The following is a 21,016-nucleotide window of genomic DNA, read 5'->3' on the forward strand; positions in this document are numbered from 1 at the left end:
AGGCTTGTTAACAGAGAAAGCTTTCCTGCCTGCCAAAATCTCAACAGTAAAAATGTAGGAACTACTGCTGTAGGCTTTCAATGCTAATGCAGTTTTTATAAGATGGTGGTCTGTTTCAGAACAAGGAAGGACTGTAGGGTGTGTATGGGGGGAACTGCCCCCCCTCGAAACAAAGCTGTCCTTCTGCATCTATTACTTAAAAATTAATAACCCCCTCATCCAGTAACATGACTGCTTAGTGTCACCGTGTAAGTCCCCAGGCCTGCGGATACTTACAAGTGAAGTAATTTACTCCCATATGCTATAAAATCAGTCCCTAGTGTTTGTATAAACTTTGCTTCTTAATATGTCTTCATTACAGATTTTTACGTGCTGTTTTACCCAGCTTGTCTCCTACCTACACACAGGCTCCTTGGGGCTGAGTTTTGCGGTGCTGCCAGGCCGGGTCCTGGGGCCCATTCTGGGCTGGAGGATAAAGCCCTGCTTGAGTCTTATGTGGGTTGGGGTTGCCCACGTTGCCCGTATGGATGCTGGCTAAACCACTTGAATGATGACTTGGTGGATAATGAATTCTTAAGTACTGACTTCTTTTAGTCTCCTAACATTATTTAAATAAAAAAGAATAGGTGTACCTGTTTTTCCTGCATGGTTTTATACAAAGTCAGACAACAGACTTCAGGGAAACTTTTGACTAAGCTCCTTAAAACATAGTTTGTTAAAAGCATAAAGTAACTTTGCACTGTTGTGCCCAAACCATGACATCTGAGTAGACAGTGCAGTCACTTCTGTAGGTACCCAGAGATATTTTAATCTATATTCAGTTTATTTCACTGCAACAGCCGTTACTAAATGTGAAGAAATCATTTGGCGTCAAAAAACATCAAAGCTCTCAGTCTGTAAGTAAAAAAAAAATAGATAGAAATGCAGATTTTTACTGATTTATGGTGTACTTGCACACCAGTAACAGTACAGTGATAGTTAAGAGTAATTTTATTTCTACTTCCATCATATTTCATACAACTTTAGTTTAAGTAAAAAAAAATTTAGTGTTAGCTGTCTACAGCAACGTTTAATGATGCAAGTTTCTGTTCAGTTGACAGAAACCAGAATTAAAGAATTGATTGCTGAAGAAATAGAAAGTAAGAAACAGTTCTTAGTGTAATAAATTGTATAAATAGAGAATTTGAGTAAATGTGTCCTCAGATTCTCATCTAGTTAAGCAATTTATATATAGTGTGTCTTTCTAGTTACAAAAAAAAAGAGTACTATATATAATATGAAAGCTATGTTTAGCTTATTTTGTCTAAAGGATTGTAAACCAACAAGGAACAGGTAAAGAAAATAACTAAGGTAAAATGCAAAGCAAGGTTACATTATTTAAATAAGGAGTTCTTCTATAATGATTTTGCTGTTATGGACCAATCAACCCTAGTCAGCTGCCCCCAACCTGCAGGACAGCAGGTTGGAAGGGGATGCTCTCAGTTCCCTCCTGAGGGGAGCAGCAGGGTTTCTCACGGCAGCCCGAGGAACCTCCGAGAATGGGCCACCAGCACTGGCAGAAACAGGTGGGTTTACATGTAGCTGTCCCTGGCTGGCTTGGCTAATCTTGGACTGAGAAGCTGATCATCTGGATTTCTTCTGCTCTGAAGATCAGGTTTTAGGGTACAATCACAATAGGTGCTCTGAAATTGCCAAAAGCAGAGAAAGAACTAGGTTGGTTCGTTGGTTGTTTTTTTTCAGGGACCGCGGAGTCAGAATTGCCCACGAGCTTTCTTCAGTTTGGGAAGCTCTCAAGGCATCAAAAAACAAAGTTTCTGTGCTGTTCAGTGCAGCAAAGCTTGGTTACTTGGTTTGGCCCATGAAACATTACTGAAGTAGTAATTTTAATAATGTTGGAAATGCCACTTATTTTTCTTGGAATCCTAATATAACTTAATATGCTGTGTTAGAATTGATCTTGCTGATGCTTTGCCGTTATTTCCACTATGGTCTAAATAATAGAGTGCCTAGTAGCCATCTGGGGCAGAATGCATTGGAGTAACTATCTACTTAGTTTAGGTCAGAAGCTACAAATGAAATTAATTTGCCTTCTGGAAGAGAATGATAAGGAATGAGAGACTGAAAATCAGGAAGCCCGAGAAATCCCCCCCTCTTTTTTTTTTTTTTTTTTTTTTTTCCCTTTTTAAGAGTGTTCTGAAAGGGCGATCTTGGCTTTTTTCCTTGTCTGTTTTAGGGTGTATCTCACTCATTTATGAGGATGTTTTGTTCTAGCTGTACTGATTTGCCTCTTTCCTTTATTCCTCACAGCTTCCAGCAAAGTCCTTTGGGCATCTTTAATCCCTCAGTGAATAACTTGCATTTTGGCCAAATGAATCGGGATTTGGTCTCTCAAGGAACTCTCATAACCAGGCATTTTAACGCCGTCTAAAGCTCAATAAACCTTGAAGTTTATTAAGCCTGCCTTACTTCTAAGCCCATCTTACTTCTAAGATGGTAGATTACTTAGGGAGGTGAATAAACTATGGTGGTATCCTATGGTGTACAACCCTTGTTTGTGCTAGTGCATTTACTCCCAATAACCCTTTATGTAAATTAATTTGAATACTGGGATACTGTATCAAGAATCAGGGAGTTAATAAAGAACTAGTGTCAGGGAAGAATTGGGCATCATTGGGGAGTGAAGGCTCAAATGCGGCGGTTTTGCTTGTAGACAAATCTCCTTGAAGCCACAGAGGCTGCGGGCAGGGCTGGAGGGACAGACCCTCGCTTGTCTCTCCAGCCGGATGCCGGCAACGCAGCAAAGAGAAGGTTCCAATTTCTGCCAGAGCTGGGTTTCGGTACCCAAGTTCGCACAACACCCCTATCAGAGAGCACTACGTTGCTGCTCGGTGTGTTTCTCCAGGTTAATTTTTGTTCAGGGAAAAAAAACCTCATTACCAATTGACAGCTTTGAGATAAATGCGGAGTATCACAAGCTGCCGAGCGGTTGAAGCGGGCTGTTTTCTGTATGCCAGTCACTCCCCACCTTCCCCTGCGGGGGTCTGGGCGATGACCGAGGAATATGCGCTCAGCATTTGAAATGAAGGCAGTCCTGTGGTGAAACTCCTCTGTTACTCAGCACTTATGTTCCTTTTGGAGCTGTTTGCTTTTATCCTTCGCCCTTCCATTTCCTTTTCTGCACACCCGCTCTGCTGAGACATCCCCGTTTCGATGGGAGAGGGCCAGAACACAGCCTGGCTCCCGCGGCTTTTATGTGGTTGGGCAGATGCAGTAGGGCAGTGTCCTCTGCATTTGTAAGGTGCATTACAGGTGCTTAGTAAGGAGCAGGGCTTTCCATAGTGAAATTCCTGGCCGTGTAGATTGCAGCTTACTAAGGTTTTTCTTTTGAATCATTTATGCCTTTCTGAATTAATTTCTTATGAGTATCTACTTTCTGGTTCGGTGTCGACCTTCAGATTTAACAACAGGCCAAGCCCGACGAGGTAGCTGAGCTTGCTGTTCTGTACATGTCCTCCCCTCTGCAATTCAAAACAGAACTTTGAGGCTCCAGTCAAAACCTGTTTGCTTTCCTTTGCTGAAAAGCTCTCTGGAAATTGGGGCTATTAGCTGTCTTCATGTGGTTAATGCGTTTTGGGCCAAACCAATAGCAAAAATATTAGTAAATCTTGCAGGGGAAAACTCCAGGTTTTATCAGATATGGACGGTACAACTAAGTGTTTGTTTGGGGTTTTGCCATATATACCTATAGGGCACTGCAGTTTAACTTTGTTTGCTTTACATTTGATGATCTAAAATACTATTTCACAGCACAGTCTGCTTTTTTGAAAGGCTACTATAATGAAACAGTCTTTTATGTGCACTGGAGGTGTTTCTGAGAACACAAAAGCAGCAGTTTGGCTCTGGATTCCCCAGGTAGAAATATCCTTAAGGGAAGAGTCGGCAAAGCACCTCTTTCTTCAGAGATCAGCTCAGAGAGCTGCAAGACAATTCCGATTTGTAATTTCCCATCATCCTCAATATAGAAGCTGCAGCATTTCTGAGAAACCTCTGCTTTAAGGGGATGTTGGAACATTTTTATGGTGCCAACTAATACTTAAGATTTAAAAATAAAATGATTTAAAAGACTTCTTAAAGTTGAAGGAGCTGAGGTTGTGTATGGTGTACAGAGGTTGACTGTTGACTTAGCAAGTAAATGTTCAGTAGAAACACTGTCAATTGAATTACAGCTTGGCTATATTTTTTTTTTTTTAAATTAGAAGCCTTTATAGCTTAACTGTTCAAGCGGAAATACTCATGGATGGCAATGACTGAGGAAAAAAAAATCTCAGTCTCGGTTTTATTAGTATTTTACATATCAGTAAAGCTAGACAAAATATGTCAAAAAAACTTGCCCAAATAGGAGCTTGCTTACTAATTTGTATGGGGAGGTGAGGCAGTAGAGCTGGGAAGAGCACCTGAAACTTGGAAAACAGAAGCTGAGGCAGGGAATGACATTAACCACTGTGTATTGGTTTTGTCACCAAGTTACTTGTACTGAGTTGTATCCGAATTGTTTTCAGTTATTCTTACATTTTAAATCAGTTACAATAACAAATCCTGAAATGAATTAATGCATAAATGCAATTTTTTAATAGGAACGATTTAAAGTAAAATCATTCTGAAAGGCACGGTTTGCTTACTGAGAAGCAAGAGCACCTTTACCCCGTCAAGGTGGACTAGAGCTTAACAACTGGGCTTCTGCTACCTTTTTTCTCTTGTGTCTGCAAGTTCCCGAAAGGAAAGCTGGCCAGGTGTCTGAAAGCTGCGGTTATTAGCCTGGATGAAATCACCTGTAGGTTGGGTCTACATTAGTAAGTAGCAGGAAGCAACAGATTGTTCAAGGGAAGCTGCTGGTGCTGAGGACAGGTTGCGTACCTGGTTCAGGGAGGTGGGTTTTGCTTTGGACCAGCCCTAATTTGGTGCTGGGAACCGAATGCCTGTTTGCAGTGAAACACGTCACAAAAAGAAGGTTTAGTTCTATTTAAACGGACATCGGTTCACGCGCTTTGAGACAGCTCCCCGATGCAGTCTGTTGCACAAGTGGATTGGAATAATCCACTCTCAAACAGATTCTTGGTCCAAATTAAAATAGTGAAGTAGTCGCACTTATATAATACTTGAGCATCCAGTTGTTTGCTGGACAAACAGCATATGTGTGACTTTCCATTAGCCGGTCCTAATACAAGGAATGGGGGACGATCAGAGAATTTTTGTTTTATTGGGATGTTGACATTTTGGCTACTGCTTTGTGACCATTTCAGGCCTGAAGAGGTTGTCCAGAGTTTCCGTGAGCTACACTTCTCTCTGTCACTAACTGAAGCACTTTGAAGACAGAGTGAAAATATGTATTGCCTTTCATTCTCAGGGCAGCGTGCATGTAAGCACACATGTTGATGGTCGCATTTAAAAAACAACCCAAAAATTCATCTTGGCTGAAATATCTGGATGCTTCTTCCCAACAGAAAAGTTGCTGGCTTTGGACATTTGAATACTTCTCTTTGTGTCTTTACAGCATCATCACTGTAATCAAAAACACATGTTTTTTCCAGGGGGAACCTTTGATATGCAGTAACCAAACAGGATTTTCAGGTACAGATATCCCGTGAAACTGCAGGTTGGAGGAGAAGAGGCTACTTGTGCATAGTTACACAGGCGCACTCCCAGCTACTGAAAATGGCAAATCTGAGCTAAACGAAACAGCCCCTTTCTTTTTCAGTCAAACATTTTGGGGGTTTGGTGTGTTTATTTCAAGGAGCTCTGTAACCAAATATCTTACTTTTATTAGATCTTAACAGTTGCCTCTCTGCATTTACTGGACCGTTGGTCTGCTGCTGTAGTACCAATGAGGTGAGCTCACTGAAGCCGTTGTCATGGAAATTTGGATGGTTAACACAAAATATTTCATGCTGGTTTTGTTTCTTTGGACCTTTTTATAGCTTCCAATCTCCTCAAATGCAAGCCAGGGAAAAGCAGATTTGTAGAAGTGCTTTGGAGTTTTAGACGATTATGTACAAGAGGCCCGTCTTTAAAACTCTCATGGTAGTTACCCAGAATCTGAACCAAAAATACGTGCTGGAATTTCAGATTTTGGGTAAGTCCAGCTGGAATATAACCTGTAGGATTTAGTATTCTGTGGAAGCAATTGACATTTCCATTTGACATACAGTTGTCAGAGGCTGACTTTTATAGACTTAAGAAAAATGTTATTTTACATGCAAACGCAGTTCATGGAGCTCATGCTAAGTTTTGTTTATAAAGTGCAGAATCATATAAAAATTATTTATTGTTGGTTGTTACAATTCAGGCAGCATTTTTTCTCTGGTATTTCTAAAGATTCAATAATGCTTTCATGTATGTTTAAAAAACAACACAAAAAGGCCCAGTCTGCTTATATATTAGGTGTGGCTGACATACTGGCAGTCCTTAGTGCTGACATAATTTTGGGGGGGAAGAAGTTGGCATTAAAAGGAGCCTTTCCTTGAAATCTTTTTTTCCTTCCCTTCTTACTGCTTTCCTTCAGCTAGTCTGTTAGTCTGTGTGATAGAGCATCATCTTTGTATCCCCCTCTACCTTCTTGTGGAGATCCCAAAAGTCTCTGACTTCTGTGTTTTAGAAATGTTGAATACTTACCACTCCCTTTCGGGTTTCCTCAGTAGGTAAGTGTTTAAATATAGAATACTTCGGAAATATTGTGAAGGTCAGAATTCAGTCACTCTGAAAGGGGTGTGACAGTGTGAACTGTCCAGCTTAGCTGCATTTCAGTTTTTGGCAATTCTCTGATTTACCATTTTCTGAAGAAACCCAGCCTTAACTTGTGGGAAGAGTGGAAGAACAAAAAGGAATGATGGAAAATTTTCTGTTGGAAGAGACTGAGTAGGCTTAAAATAGCAATTTCATAACCCTAAAAAGAGAACAGATTCTGAATTTTTGTGTGTGTATTGTTATAATTTGTGGCTGAATAAAGTACAGTGTGGATCAAATTTGATTTTGTGGGCCAACATGTGTTATTGAAAGTCTTTGTATACACTCTTACTGGTATCTTTTTTATTGGTTCCAGTTCTCCATATATTGCACTATCATGCAGACACTTTGTTTGGGAATGCACTGAGGCATGGTCTGTTTGGTGATTTCTAATTTTTTGTTTCCCCTCAGTACAGCTGGCTTGCTCTGACTGTAGTGATGGAAGAGTGTCATTACTATTTTAGCAAATATCTTGAGAATCTTGAAAGTATCTTCCATTTTCAATCTGTCACTGTCTTTTCCATTATGTGATATTTTTTTCCCCCCCTGCATTGTTTTCTTACATAGGAATAAGGAGAATTTTGAGATAGAGACTCAAATTAATGAAGTTCCCTGAATTTCCTCTCTTGTTATTCATCAGTTGCATCCTTAGTAATTCCAAACTCCTGTCAGGCATCATGTAGGACTGGGATACTGGTTGGTGTTATTCTGGCATTTATTTAAATAAACCAGATGATACAGGCAAATGATCTGACTGCAGCTTTAGAGAATTGTTGATAATACTGTAGTATGGCTAATGGGAAGGGAAGAGAAGGGTGAATTTCAGTCCTTACTCTTTAGTTACTAGGGTTTTCCTAGATAAGCGCTGCTTCTGAGATCAATTAGCAGCACCTGCATAGGCCAGGTAATAGTGCTGAACTGAGATGACCAAAATAAAGTTGTTGGTGCAGGCTGCAGATCAAGAGATCTGCCATTGTAGGTCTGTAGTGAATTTGGGACGGGGCATAAACATGAGAATTTCTGTCAGCAGGGAGAACTATCGTGGCAATTTCATAATCTGGAGGCACTGCTAAAACTTCTCTTCTGGCTTCTCATTCTTGGGTATTGCTGGGGTGGCACCTTGGCTTGGCTCTGGGATGGCTTTTAGGAGTGATCCCATAGCTCCATTTGTCTTGATGGCAACTTTTGTCTATGTTTTCACAACTCTTCTCCAGTTAGGGCTGAATGTGCAGCTTTATCTAAAAAGGACAGTGACATCCTGGGTTTTGTGTTGGGACATGCAAATTCACTATTGACTGTTAACCCAAGGAGCGTGCTGGCTGCCCTGTAGCAGTTAAAGTGACGAGAGAACCGTCAATGAAGGTGCCAACATTTAAATGAAGAAATGAAATCTGATGAAGATGATTAAAAGCACAAAAAAGTGAAGTAGTGCTGCATAGGAAGGTATTGCAGGACTGCCAGAAGTAGCATAGTTAGTCTATAACCCTGCTCTGCAGCTGATGCATTCCTGCCATCCATGATGGCGTTTGCAGTGAAACGCTGTCTTGCAGGCAGTCTGTAAGTGAACAGCACATTTTCCACACTGATCATCTTCCTCTGAATACATTGTTAAATAACTTTTTTTCAGATATCTAGTATCCCATCTGTTTTTCCTTTCTCTCTTCGTTTTTCTAGCACACTTATGTACTTAATGCAGATGTACCGGATCTCTTACAGTGACTTTCAGAGGCACCCGATGTAAAGATTTATGGAATGACCACTATACAGAAGCATCTTTTTCCAACTCTTTTTTTTTTTTTTTTTCCGTGCCAGATTTTTGTCAAATCTGGATCTGAGAGGAAGAATGGAATACAGAGAAGTTGAACTTTTCACCTACTGTAAAATTTTAAGACAGCTTTATATTTTAGCAGGAGGGAAGCAGGGTCTGATTTGTCTATCATCAGCAGGGATTGGAAGGACTGAGTTTTTAGGAGAATGATCCTTGACTAGAGGAAAAATTGGTAGACTTTCTTAATGTCATCTGTCTCTATCTTAGTGGAGGGGACCTTGAGTAAACAGCTTGATCTTCCCTTTGCTCCCAATAACATCGCGTTGATAGCTTCCAGTAAATGCAAAATATCCTTAGGAAAGCAGTGTGTTTTGGACTGTCCTTGAAAACAACTATTTCAAGAGAGTTAAAACATGACCTATCACGTTGTAGCTAAACTTCTTCACAAACAGCTGACTGTTTTTCATTCAAATTACATGATAAATATTCTAGTGTAAATAGTCTTTCGTGAATCATGGGAGGTCAATAAGCTTTCTGTGAATCGTTTGTTTCAAAATACAGTCTAATTCTGTAGGTTGTTAACAATTTGTCTAGATGCTTCTTATGTAATAAGAGTCTTGCTAGAAGCTATGGGCTATTTAAGTTTTGTATTCTTTGTATTGTTCTTCCTTCTCTTCCATTGGATCAAATGCACTGTACATCATTCCTAATGAATGCCTGGTAAAAATCACTAGCATTGAACTATGAATTTATTAAAATTTAAATTAACCTTTGTCAGTACTATAAAATGTGTAGATAATCCTAGGAAGACCATTGATGTAGGAATCGAAGGTGGGCAAACACCTTGTGTTCGAAGGAAGTTAATTTTCATAAATGAATACATTGTTATTTTGGGTGGTTAACAATGTATTTTAGGAAAAAAAAAATTGAATATAAACAACTAGTATCAACCATAGGTGTGAATTCCATAGAAGCATGTAGTTAATTGACAAGTTTGAATAGTCCCATTAGACCTTCTGATGAGAAGCCATCACTAGAAGGCATATCTTACAAAAAACCCACCAGAATCCTAAAAGCCCTTAGACATGAGTAACCATTTGTTTTACATCCAAAAGGGAGTGAAACTGGTGAACTAAATTCTAACTGCTTTTCTTAAGTGGAAGTCAGGGTAGTTTTAATGGGATGTTTAACCATTACTTTGCCATCCTGGTCTTCTGTCAGTTGATGTGAGGCAGCTGAAATCCTCTACTACATGACAAAGCAGCAAATAGGTACTCATCCACAAGTGAATTGGTTCATCGGTATTTTATACCAGTCAGGCAGAATGCTGGAAAAAGCTGATCAGCCTCTGCACTCCGGTTCCCTTGGGGCCTTTATAAGCTTAATGTTTGAGTAAGATTCTTCCCATGAAAGATGTCATCTATCTGTCCATCCCCCCAAGAAGCATTTCTAGGGAGAAGGACCGTGGGGTTGTCCCTTGCTTCAGGAAGACTTATAGTGTTGTCAGAGTAAGAGAGATTGTGTTTTATGCTATGGCAGGTAGAGCTAACTTATACATCATGTCAATCATAGGATGATTTCCCCTCTATGAAAACTTTACATTTAGGAGGAAGGGGGATTTTGACACGTTTGGATCAGCTGTCTAAGAAGGTTGTATCAGAAACAATTTCAGTTGTAATGGGGACGCACATTTCAACTGGAGCTTTCCTCCCTTCTTGGTTGCAGTTGGATATTGCTAAAAAGGACAGAAAAATTTGAGGCTTTACTTCTGTCTAGCTAGCTGCTATTTTGCCGGTTGCACCAATTTTGATAACTGTCACAGAAGCTTGAGAGCAAAGGAGATTGGGAGAGAGCCTGTCACCTATTGTACAACTGGAATTTAATTTCATGAATACCCTTTTTTTTCCCAAATGTTCTTAGTAACTAATTTCCTATTTTAAATGCCTTTATTGCCTTTCAGTTTAAAAGAAAAAAAGCAACAACAAAGCAACAAACTCCCCCCCCCCCCCCAAAAAAAAACACAAAACAAAACACCAAAACCAGAGAAAAAACCTTGTACCGAAAGCTTTCAAATACTGTTGCTGTCTCTTTCCATTTATAACTATCTAAGAATAGGATTCCTCCTCTTTCCCACCCCTAGCCTCCAACTCGGCCCCAGGCCTGTCTCAACCATGTGAAGGGAGCTGCTTGCAATACCACCCTCCTCCCCTTGCGCCACTCCCCCCCCCCCCCCTCCCTCCCAAAAAAAAAGATTTAATCTCTGTTGATAATGAATGAACAGAGTTGTTTCTAGCTATTACTTTACAACAGGTATTGCCTCCTTGTTCGATAGTCGCCTGGTAAAATGTTGCCAGGAATCTGGCAAGTATGACCAGGAACCACTGTTATGTCTTGAAGTGCTGTTTTCATTTGTGAAATAGTGTGAAAAGAAAACTTTGAAACAAAGGATGGAGAAGATAACACTATGAAGATGTTAATGTGCTTTTGAAATACCTGTTGACTTGCTTTATTTCACGTTTATGGCATAAAAGTTTATGGTACTGAGTGGAGGAGCTGATGAAGCAGTACAAGATGAAAAGAAATAGTTTGTATTGCTGGGACAGAAGGGGGCTGGGGAAAAATGAATTAATGAACACCGTATGATAAGTGCTCCAAGTATAAAGCAGAGTACACTAATAGGCTTCCCCAAAGTAGATTTTGTAGGAATACCCCCTTCAGAGCCAGTCAGGTGCCACTGCATTTAGAGCTGCACTAAAAGCCTGTGGTGGAGGCCTTCCATCAGCTGCAGTTTGGTTTTGGTTCATGCATTTTCTTGGGGAGGGGTCCAAAAGTAAGCAACAATCTGGGACGCAGCCGTTTATTTATGGAGAGTAGCCAGGTTTTGTTGTATTTTAGGCTTCAAGTAAGGTATGTCTTGAGGGCATGTGAAAGAAAACCTTAAAGTGTATCAGCAGCGTGATGCATCTCTTTTGGGGAGGAAGCACCACCACAAAATAGGGCAGTCCAACTTCACTAGAACACCAAGTACAATTACGTTCTATTTCTGAGTTTGTTTACAATAATCTATAAACAGATTCTGCAAATATTGTTTTTTTGGAAAGAACCTTTTTGTGCCTCTCTAAATTGCATGGAGTGCTCTGCAACTCACATAACTTTGCAAAAAGTGTAACCTTTTCCATCTAGCTGAGGAGTCATGAGGAAGGTTCTCGAGCTGAGATTTGTCTGTAATATTAAAAGGAATGTGATACTGTGGAAGTGGCATACAGTACTCGTGGCATCAGTCTGCATTACTTGGCAGTCTTCTGGAGGCGGCACTCAATGTACATGGGAAGTCTAGTCACCTTTATGGCATTTGATAACGTGTAAACTGGAAGATTGTGTGTTGACTACATGGAGCTCTGCTCTCGGTGCTTACTGTGTCAGAGTCGTCTCAGAGGGCACTGGTCACTCACACACCATTCTCCAAGTCAAAAAGAACTGGATTTTAACAGATGACTCTCTTCTGCCCTGCACAGAATATCCTTTGATTTTTCAGCGCACTCTTGTTCATCAGCTTCTTGCATACACCCCTGCAAAATTTGAGTCTGAGCCCCATCACCATCACTGACCCCATTCTCTGTATAACACCCATTCAAACCTAACTAAGCAAACCGTGCCCACAAGTAGACATGCATACGATCGCTTTTCCTTTCATAGGTTTGTGGTGACATTATTCAGCAATTGAGCTCTCCCTTCTCATGGTTGTAATGACATCTCTGTCTTGCTTTTGCAGGTCTGGTTTCACCATCCTTCCTGAGCAGCACACCTGCGGTGTGGTTAGCCCCCTGGCTGCTAGCCCACCTACCCCTCCCAGCCCTCTGGTTGTGCTCTGACTTGTTCTCCTTTCTCAAAAGATACCCACCATTTCCCCAGTTAGATGAGACGCCTAGTGCGTTTTAGGTACTAGAGAGAGAAATGAGCTACACCAACATGTGCGGATGGTGAAGCTGCTGAGAGTGGCACAGTTCATAGTTCTTTTATGAGCAGCAAAGTTTTGGATCATATGCATCGAGGCATGAAGTCATGGAGTAAAGTGAACTTTCTCTCCATGGATCCACCAGTCTCAAGTACTTAGGGTGCTGGTGGTAAGAATCTCACTTTGGCTCTACCCGTGGTGCAATCATTATGCATAGAAAAACAGAGCAAACTGACAGGAGCTTGCAAAATATTGTCATCATCCAGGGGCTGGAAGAACTATGAACTTTCTGCCTCTCTTTCTGAATTGAATCTTGTTTTGGAAGTGGCTTTGTGGGAAGAATAAAAGTAAAAAAAATAGCAAAAGAAGAAATAACGAAAGTACTCCAAAGGACCGTTGATTAGGAGTCAAGGAGTGAAAATTTGGAAAATGAGAATTGGTTTATGACTGGAAAAAGTCAGCGAGGTGTAGGAGGCTATAGAGCAGTCTCCAAGCAAGATAATAGCAGAAAAAAACCTGTGAGGACACTTGAGATAAGACCTGAATATAAAAGGCCTTTAACTGAAATCAAAATTAAATTTAAAAGTTTGTTACTTTCTTCTGCCTTGAATTTCTACTAATGCCAAGCAATAAGGAAATCACTTCTAAAACTTCTTTTTTTTTATTTCAGTGAGAGACTAAAGACTGTGGTTTTGCGCTAGAAGTTTCTGGTTTGTTCTTTGGTTAAACTATTGGGCAAGACTTCTCACAAAAGAAGTCTCAGCTGATTGTATCTTGTCATTTTCTTTCTGGCAGTTGTAGGTTTCCTGGGAAGAGGAGGTGGTGTGGTCCCCGGGGTTGGGATTACTTGGAACTCAGCTGGATGTGACCCCCAGCATCTCATACGTTTGAAGTTGGATCTAACTTGAAAGTTTGCCTTGCTTTATGTGGGGGCCTGCACTGTCAGATGTTGCTTCCAAATTAAATTATTCTGTGATTCTGAAAGGAAAAATCGTGCAGTATCTCGATTTCAAAAAAAAATAAAAACAACAACAAAACAATCCCATCAAAATCTATAAATTGAAATGCTTTACATCTAAAAATACCAAACTTTGAATCCATTGAGTGGAGAAAATTGTTCAAAAAAGTTAGTTGACCACTAGTGTGGGTTTAGGGAGTGATAAGGACAGGAAGCGTTGTTCTTTATTTTATTATTGCACAGCTTTTTTTCTAGAACTGTGCCAAAACCAACTGCTTTTTAGTACATATCAAACTACCAAAATCAAAGATTCAATGCAGCCATTTAAAAATGAAAATAAGTACTTTGCTGTATCATCTTTTATATATGTTGTGTGTGTCTCAAAAATGGTTTTCCTTTCTTCTTTTCTACTACTTTGACAAAGTATTCCATGATTATAAATGCCTTATGGGTGACAAAAATATCACTGTCTGTCCTGATACAACTAGATGGCTTCTCCCAAGATATACAGCTGTAGACCCTATTTTTTGTGTGGCAGCACTCTGTAATAAAATAGAGAAGGAAAGGTATTAACAGCAAACAGTATATTAGACTTCTTGACGCATTTTATTGAGCCTGCTATGGTCAGAAAAAAAGGCAAGTAAAACCACTTAAAAACAATTCAGATGTCCTCTCATACCTGAGTAGGCAGGCAAAACTCAGTCAAAACATGTACTTGTTTCAAGAACTTTGTGAAGGATTTTTAAGGCTCTATTCCAGACAGGGTGGTATGAGACCTTCTGAGGTTCAACTCAAGATCTTAGGGTTTTCAGTCTCCAAGAATTTATGGAGTCTATTGTATACAACCAGCTCCTGACAACACAAGTCTGTCTTACAGGAAACAAATCCACCTATTCTCTTAAAATAGTTAAGCTTTCATTGACCTGAAACCTTATGAAAGGACTGGTAGGTATAAACTGGTAGGTTTGTACTGTAAGTATAAACAAGTATAAACACTGCATAGCGTCTAAAATCTTAAATCATTCCCTCCCCAGTCCTGGCCAGTTGATATGTCAACAGTTCCTCTTCTGTGGCACGCTTTGCTTTCCTACCTACTATGTTTTAAAGAAACGGGGAAATTTTTTTAGTCTGGTCTTGTTTACCAAAAGGCAGCTGTTGCATTCAGCTGTTACTGGGCTTTTTTCATTAAAGTAGTTTCTCAGTCTTTCTCAAATCCGCTGCCAGGCTACAGACATTGACATAAGTTTACATATAAGCATGCAGTAAGACAGGATGACTTCTTGTTGCGTGGGGAAAAAATGCAACTGCATTTCCTCAGGTGCAGCAAACCTGTGCGTGTTTAAAAATTAATTGCCTTCTCATTTTGTGCGTGGTGTAGAAGTTGTAGCTGTTTGTCTGGTAGCGGACTAACTTACGTTAGGAAGTTCTAGGTGTTGGTTTGTGTTTTGCGTGATTACCCAACAGTCAATTCACAAGAATACTCAGCATTTCAATTCCCTGCTTTGTCTCCGCAAAGTAAACATTCTCATCATAGCAGAAATAACATGGTATACTTTAAAAAAAAAAAAAAAATCACAACAGTCCAGTGTTAGTTTTAATGGTTATAGATACAGAAAAAGAAGATGTATCTAATTCAGACACTCTAAATGCAAAACCTTTTCCTAATACATTTCAGTTGTGTCTTCTGTTCACCGGTCCGTTTGGCCCAGTGAGTGATGAGAAGGTAGAGTTCTGCGTTTAGTAAAGTTTCATGGTTGCTTACACTGTTGTTCTAGACTTAGTTTTGCGGTTTTAGGGAAATAATTTTAGGTCATCTGCAGTTGTTTTTCTGATTACAGAAATAATCTTTATCCACTAATTATGTATTTATACTGAGAAACAAGTCAGAAAACACTTAAGAATAGAAGTATGCTAGAAAAGACAAATTATGTGGCAGGAAGAAATCATGCATGTGTGCAACAGTCCTCCCCCGCTCTCTTAGGACGTTCAGATTAGTAGACACGATTACCTATAGGTCTGTATAGGAGATGTTGGTATCTAAGTCACCAAGCTGAGATAGGATGGGACCTCTGCAGGTCACCTAGTTCAGGCCCCTGCTCAAAGCAGGGTCACTTAAAGCAGATTGCTCAGGGCCACGTCCAGTGAGAGCTTGTATGTCTACAAGGATGGAGACTCGGCAACCTCTCTGGGCAACCTGTGCCAGCATGTGGCCGCTCTTACGATAAAAAAGACTTTTTCCTATGTTCAGAAAGAACCCCACAACCTTTAAAAAAAACTCCAAGCAACATTAACTTAATTCAGCAGCAACTCGATCCTTGCTGCTTTTTGATACAAATTGAGGAGCCATAAAACCTGATTCAGTTTACACCTTAATTAATTGCTGAAGGTTTGCAAGAAATGTGGTTGCTGTTTGCCCAGTGGCATGCTGCTTAACTGGAAAAAAAAATCCAGCTGTGGTTAATAAACATTTGCCAGGATAGAGCCTACATTGTTTATTTTAGTAATTTGAAATAATTATAATATATTTATATATTTATTTACATTTCATAAATTTTATTTTTCTTTCTGTCTTTTTTTTTTTTAACTATGTTTACTTTATCTTCATCGACTCATCATCCAGGTTTCTGTTTGCTGAGGTAGCCAGGGTCAAAGAACACGCAGGAGCGTGAGGATTCCTTGTTTCCAGATACTTGCGTAAAAGGCCTGGAAGGGTACAGGTAGATGAAAAGAGCACAGATCTTGATCAGACCAAGAACAGTTCCAGGGAAAGATGTATTTTGTTTTATTTTTTTTTCTGCATTCGTCATGGCATCTTGTCTTTCCTCATGAAAAGATATTAATGTTTAACATACATAAGGGTCACAGGAGACTGAGGTGGTGATTTGCTGCTTCTGGTAGAGCAATACTGCATCAAGTGCCTAATCAGAATTAATAAAATGATATTAACAGGCTGTGAATTTTTTTTAGGTTAATAAGCAGAAACAGAAGAGTCAGTGTTTTTCAGTAAGCGTGGCAGGGAAGCCAGCTATTACTTATAAATGACATAATTCAAGCCTTAGCATGTGTGAAAATAAATAAATAAATACTCCCCTTGGTTCTCATCGACAGGCCCGCTAGGTCTCCTCAAACATGAAGTTATTACCTATTGCAAAGTCGTTCTGTGAGATGTCGTGTCTTTCTCTAACTACTGTCCCGTATGTAAAGTCTAGCCACTGCTGAATAGCAATTTTGTCAATTTCTAAGGTGTTTGATAACAAAAAACATTGAAGAAATCCAATTCAATAACTGTGCATCTGTGATGGATCCCGAATGCTGTGTCTGGGCTTTAACTGAGCTGTATCCCTTGCAGCACCTGCGCTACTGGAAACTCTCCTTATAGTTGTTGGCATGGGTGGTGCTGGGGGACCTTAACCCTGCCGGAGATGGTGACACTCTGCCTGGGTGAGGGCTGATGTTCCTGGCCCTGACGACATGAGCGTTTTCCAGAAAACACCTTATTCCTTCGCTGTCCCCTCTGCAGTCTTGGCAAAAGCAGAGATGGGATCGCAGATCTCTGCGTATATTCTGGGCAACTCAGGAGTAAAATTGCTTATTGCTGGTGAGTGCGGACACTCCCACAAGAGTGAAATGTGTTTATTAGAAAACGCTAAAGCATTTGCAGTTTGAAATATAGGTAGAACAAAGTTTTATATTTCACTGTCATCCTGATATGTTATGTGACTAAAGATTGGTTCTTTGAAGGACCGTTAAGTAAATGAAACCGAGGTGAACCTTGAGCTCACTGTGGACCAAATATGTATCATTTGAGGTAATAAAAATTCATTATACAATTACATTCTCCTTGTGTATGATTAAAAAGTTAGGCACGACGCTGCACGAGCCCAGGGCTTTCTGGCTGGTTTGTGACATAGCCGAGAACAGAGTTCTGAAGTCATGACCCTGCTTTTCTTACCTCTCCCCATGGTCTGTGCTGGTGATTAGCTGATGACTCATGCCTTATGCTCAAGGGTGAGGTAATGCTTCCTGAGTTGTCTTATTTATTTATTTTGTAATCTGTTACTTATTGTCCTAAATCCACTAGCTATGTGCATGTGTGTATCTGTCTGTCTATCCATATCTATATATCTGTGTTTTCTTGTCTAAAAGAAGAGTCCTACTGAGCACTCAGAATAGTGAAATTCAGTTTTCACTGGTCAACCTTTTTTTTTCTCTTAAGTCTTTTGCTGTTTCTTGTGTTGGTTTACATATGTTATTGCATCAGGCGTTAGATAACCATACAAATGTCTGGAAAAGACAGAGGTCGTGTCTCCGAAGCATTCTTTAGGTTTAGGGATGCCTTTTCTCATACGGGAGATGGTTCTTCTGGGCTGCTGTTCGTCTGCTGCTCCCAGACTTCCTTTTGTACTATCCGCAACCAAATACTTGTAAGCAAGCTTCAGTCGATGTTTGACGAAGGAAATTTATTTTGTCAGGAAACTGGCATGCTTAGCATGGATTTTTCTGAAAGTAATTTGGGGGAATTAAAAAGTTGGCAGAATTATCTGTTGTAGTAATCATAGATGGTGGCCCTGCATTTGTTGTTAGGGCAGCAGCACATGCTGCAGAAGCACCTTAATCTTCTAGGCCAGTCAAAGCAGGGGCATGTAACCCAGCATTGGCCTGGCAGCAGTTTACCATATAACTTATGCATGTTCCTACCTTGTAACCATATCAGCAACTGTCACTGTTTACTGTTGCTTAAAATATATCAGATGGCAGTTTGGGTTTTACTTATAATTACAACATCTGTGGGCTATAGCAGACTGCTTTGTTATAGAGATGCCCTGCAAGTGATACTGTATGTGGAAGTAAGATTATTTGAGAGTGTCAAGTAGGATAGTAGAATAAAAATGAACATCTAAAATAATGAATAGATTTCTTTAAAAAACACAGCTACTTACAGTTAAAAACCCCCACTTTAAACACCAAACTGCCATAACAATGTGATAATGCTGTTATGAAGCTGAAAGCAAATTTGCAAGAGACTCGTAATCTACATGACATGAATGCTTGAGTAAGAGAAGAGAGTGAAAAATAACAGAGATTAAATAACTTTCCCAATTAATTAGTCTGTGGCTTCTCTTATGCTTTCTGAAGTATTTTTATCTTTCATTTTGAATTTGAACTTGTCATGTTATACTGGCTTCTTCAGGTGCAAAAGTTTTACTGAAAACACACAGCATTACGAGAGACGAAGCTCTTTTGACAAAGTGCTGATGGTGAACTGGCAGGGGGACAAATGAGCAATTCATCTAGTCAGTGTTTAACTTTTATAATGTGTCTGTTGGACAAATACAAGATCATTTCAACTGGGCTTTCACAGAACAAAACCAAACTAGCCGTTCCAGAAAAATAACAGCAGGGAGCACCTCTTAGAGTTGCAACTTGTTTGTCATAAAGCACTAGATGCTAATGTCGTGTATTTTTTTTTTCCCCTCCTGTAGGTGCCTGAGATTATAAGCTCTATTCGACAAGCTGGAAAAATTGCTCGTCAAGAAGAGTTTCAGAATAATCTCTCAGATGTTGAAGACCCTTTTGCCAAAAAATTTGAGGTGCTGTTCTGTGGACGGGTGACAGTAGCGCATAAAAACGCACCTCCGGCACTCATAGATGAATGCATTGAGAAATTTAATCGTGCAAGTTGTATAAAAAAAGCAGATTTCCACTCATCGTCCCAACAACATGAAACTGCCAATAACTTCGGAGGCTTCTCTTTCAGCAACAAGTTTCGGTCTGTCTTCCAGCCCTTGGTTGGTGAAGAGGAGGAGAAAAGGCCAATTAGGAAATCTTTTTCTCAGCCTGGGCTTCGTTCCTTTGCTTTTAAGAAGGATTTGCAAGAGGGGAGCCAGAGGAGTAACAGCTTTGTCAGGTCTTTTGAAGAAGATGCAATTTCACTGAACCTAAAAAGTCAACTTATCTATGGACACAGTGTTGTGCAACCAACAGACATTGCAGAAAACCGGACGATGTTGTTTACGGTAAAGCAAGATTTGCAGCCCTTGGTGGCGTTTTCACATCTTGGAGTTTGGACTGACAAACACCAAAGCAGATGTTCTGAAAGATCACAGTTAACTTCTTTAATAACTTAATTGCAATTACCAGAGCTTAATTTAAACTTGCCTGTTTCTCTAGAGTGTAAATTGTTTTATGTAGTCAAAATAGGTTTATAATAAATAGTTTAAAACAGCACTACCTGAAACACTGGGCTTCTAAAGACAGCTTTTAGAAAGCTGCAGCAAGTTAGTAGGTAGTTATACAATTGCAAAATGGTACGTACAATTACACTAGCAAGAACAGCAGAAATAAATTTCCAGGTGAATGGGTTACCTGTAACTTGAGCAGAAGGACAGAACCATGACTGGGGGCGAGTAGACTTTATGTCCCATGATAAGCAGTGTAATTCATGAAGGTATGCCTGCAGCCAACATGTCGCTGTAATGACAGAGTAGTGTATTAACTTCCTAGGCCACTCCACGCCTGCCTGTACTCTTGTCCTGCTTTTTTGTGGCTAGCAATGTCCTAGCCTTGATAGGTAAGCAGCAAAAGTATCTTTCAAGACCTGAGAAACAAGTAAGGAATGTGTTACTTGCTCCTCTTACAATCCTCATGATGGATAAGTTATAGAACATATTTTATGTATCTTGTATTTTATGAACATAATGCAAAGCTGGAGCTGGTATTGCAATGGCTGGCTGTCATAAGGTCATCTTGGATGACCTTGAGCTGCTGTTGGGGCTGGGAGTTTTTAAGGACAGTAACAGAGTGGAGTGGGTGCAGTTGCAGCAGGTTTTTTGGAGGGGGGAAAGAGAAGGGCTGCTTTAAGAAGGATTGCCAAAGCGTTAAGTCTGTAAAAAGTAACACACAGAAAGAGGTGTAGTTAGCTATACCTGATTTAAAACTTCTGTTGAGTTCTGGCAGGCTGGCATCAGGGAGAGAAGTGGAAGAAGGTCGAGAGAACTTTTGTGCTCCAGGAAAAATAATTCCATGTTTACCTGCTTCCCCGAGCACTTATTTCACACAGCAAATATAGATGCACTTTATGATAATGCCAAGTTTTTGAACAGAACCCGACTTCATTATTAATTCATGACATACTTTAGAGACAGGGAGATTATAGATGGACTGCTTAGGTCCAGATGCTCTTACTGCAGTGAGTGCATTTTTAATTTATATTAAATAGATGCAACAGTTCTCAAAGACACGTGCACTGTCAGCCTGAATAGAATGTCAGTCATCTGCTGACAAGCTCATTTCCAAATTGTGGGGCTCTGCTGATCTGGCTTTCTGTCTTGGGTTGCTTTTTGCCTGGGAAAATATTGTTTAGTGTTGTTTAGTTGTATTCTTTTGCCATTCAGCCAGTCTAAATTCGGCTGAATATAAGGAATTGAAGTAACTGTGGTTTGTGCCTCCAGTATCCACGAGCTGGTGGCAGAGCTGAGTTTGTTGATTAGCCGCCCCCTGTGTGCAGCAGGTACGAGTCATGGTGTGCGTGCAGCAAAGCCTTCACCTTCGCTCA

At 40.1% G+C, this 21,016-nt stretch overlaps 1 protein-coding gene across 1 annotated transcript in view; it reads left to right on the forward strand.

Annotated features, from left to right (window-relative positions):
• TBC1D1 (TBC1 domain family member 1) overlaps positions 1 to 21,016 on the forward strand; it is a 109,875-nt gene that overhangs the window by 27,914 nt on the left and 60,945 nt on the right. The window contains exon 2 of the mRNA XM_082483018.1: positions 18,945 to 19,478. Coding sequence (XP_082339144.1) covers positions 18,945 to 19,478 — 534 coding nt within the window. The remainder of the gene's footprint in view (positions 1 to 18,944; positions 19,479 to 21,016) is intronic.

The sequence above is a fragment of the Vanellus vanellus genome (assembly GCF_965231255.1).
Source record: "Vanellus vanellus genome assembly, chromosome: 4".
Lineage (NCBI taxonomy): Eukaryota > Metazoa > Chordata > Aves > Charadriiformes > Charadriidae > Vanellus > Vanellus vanellus.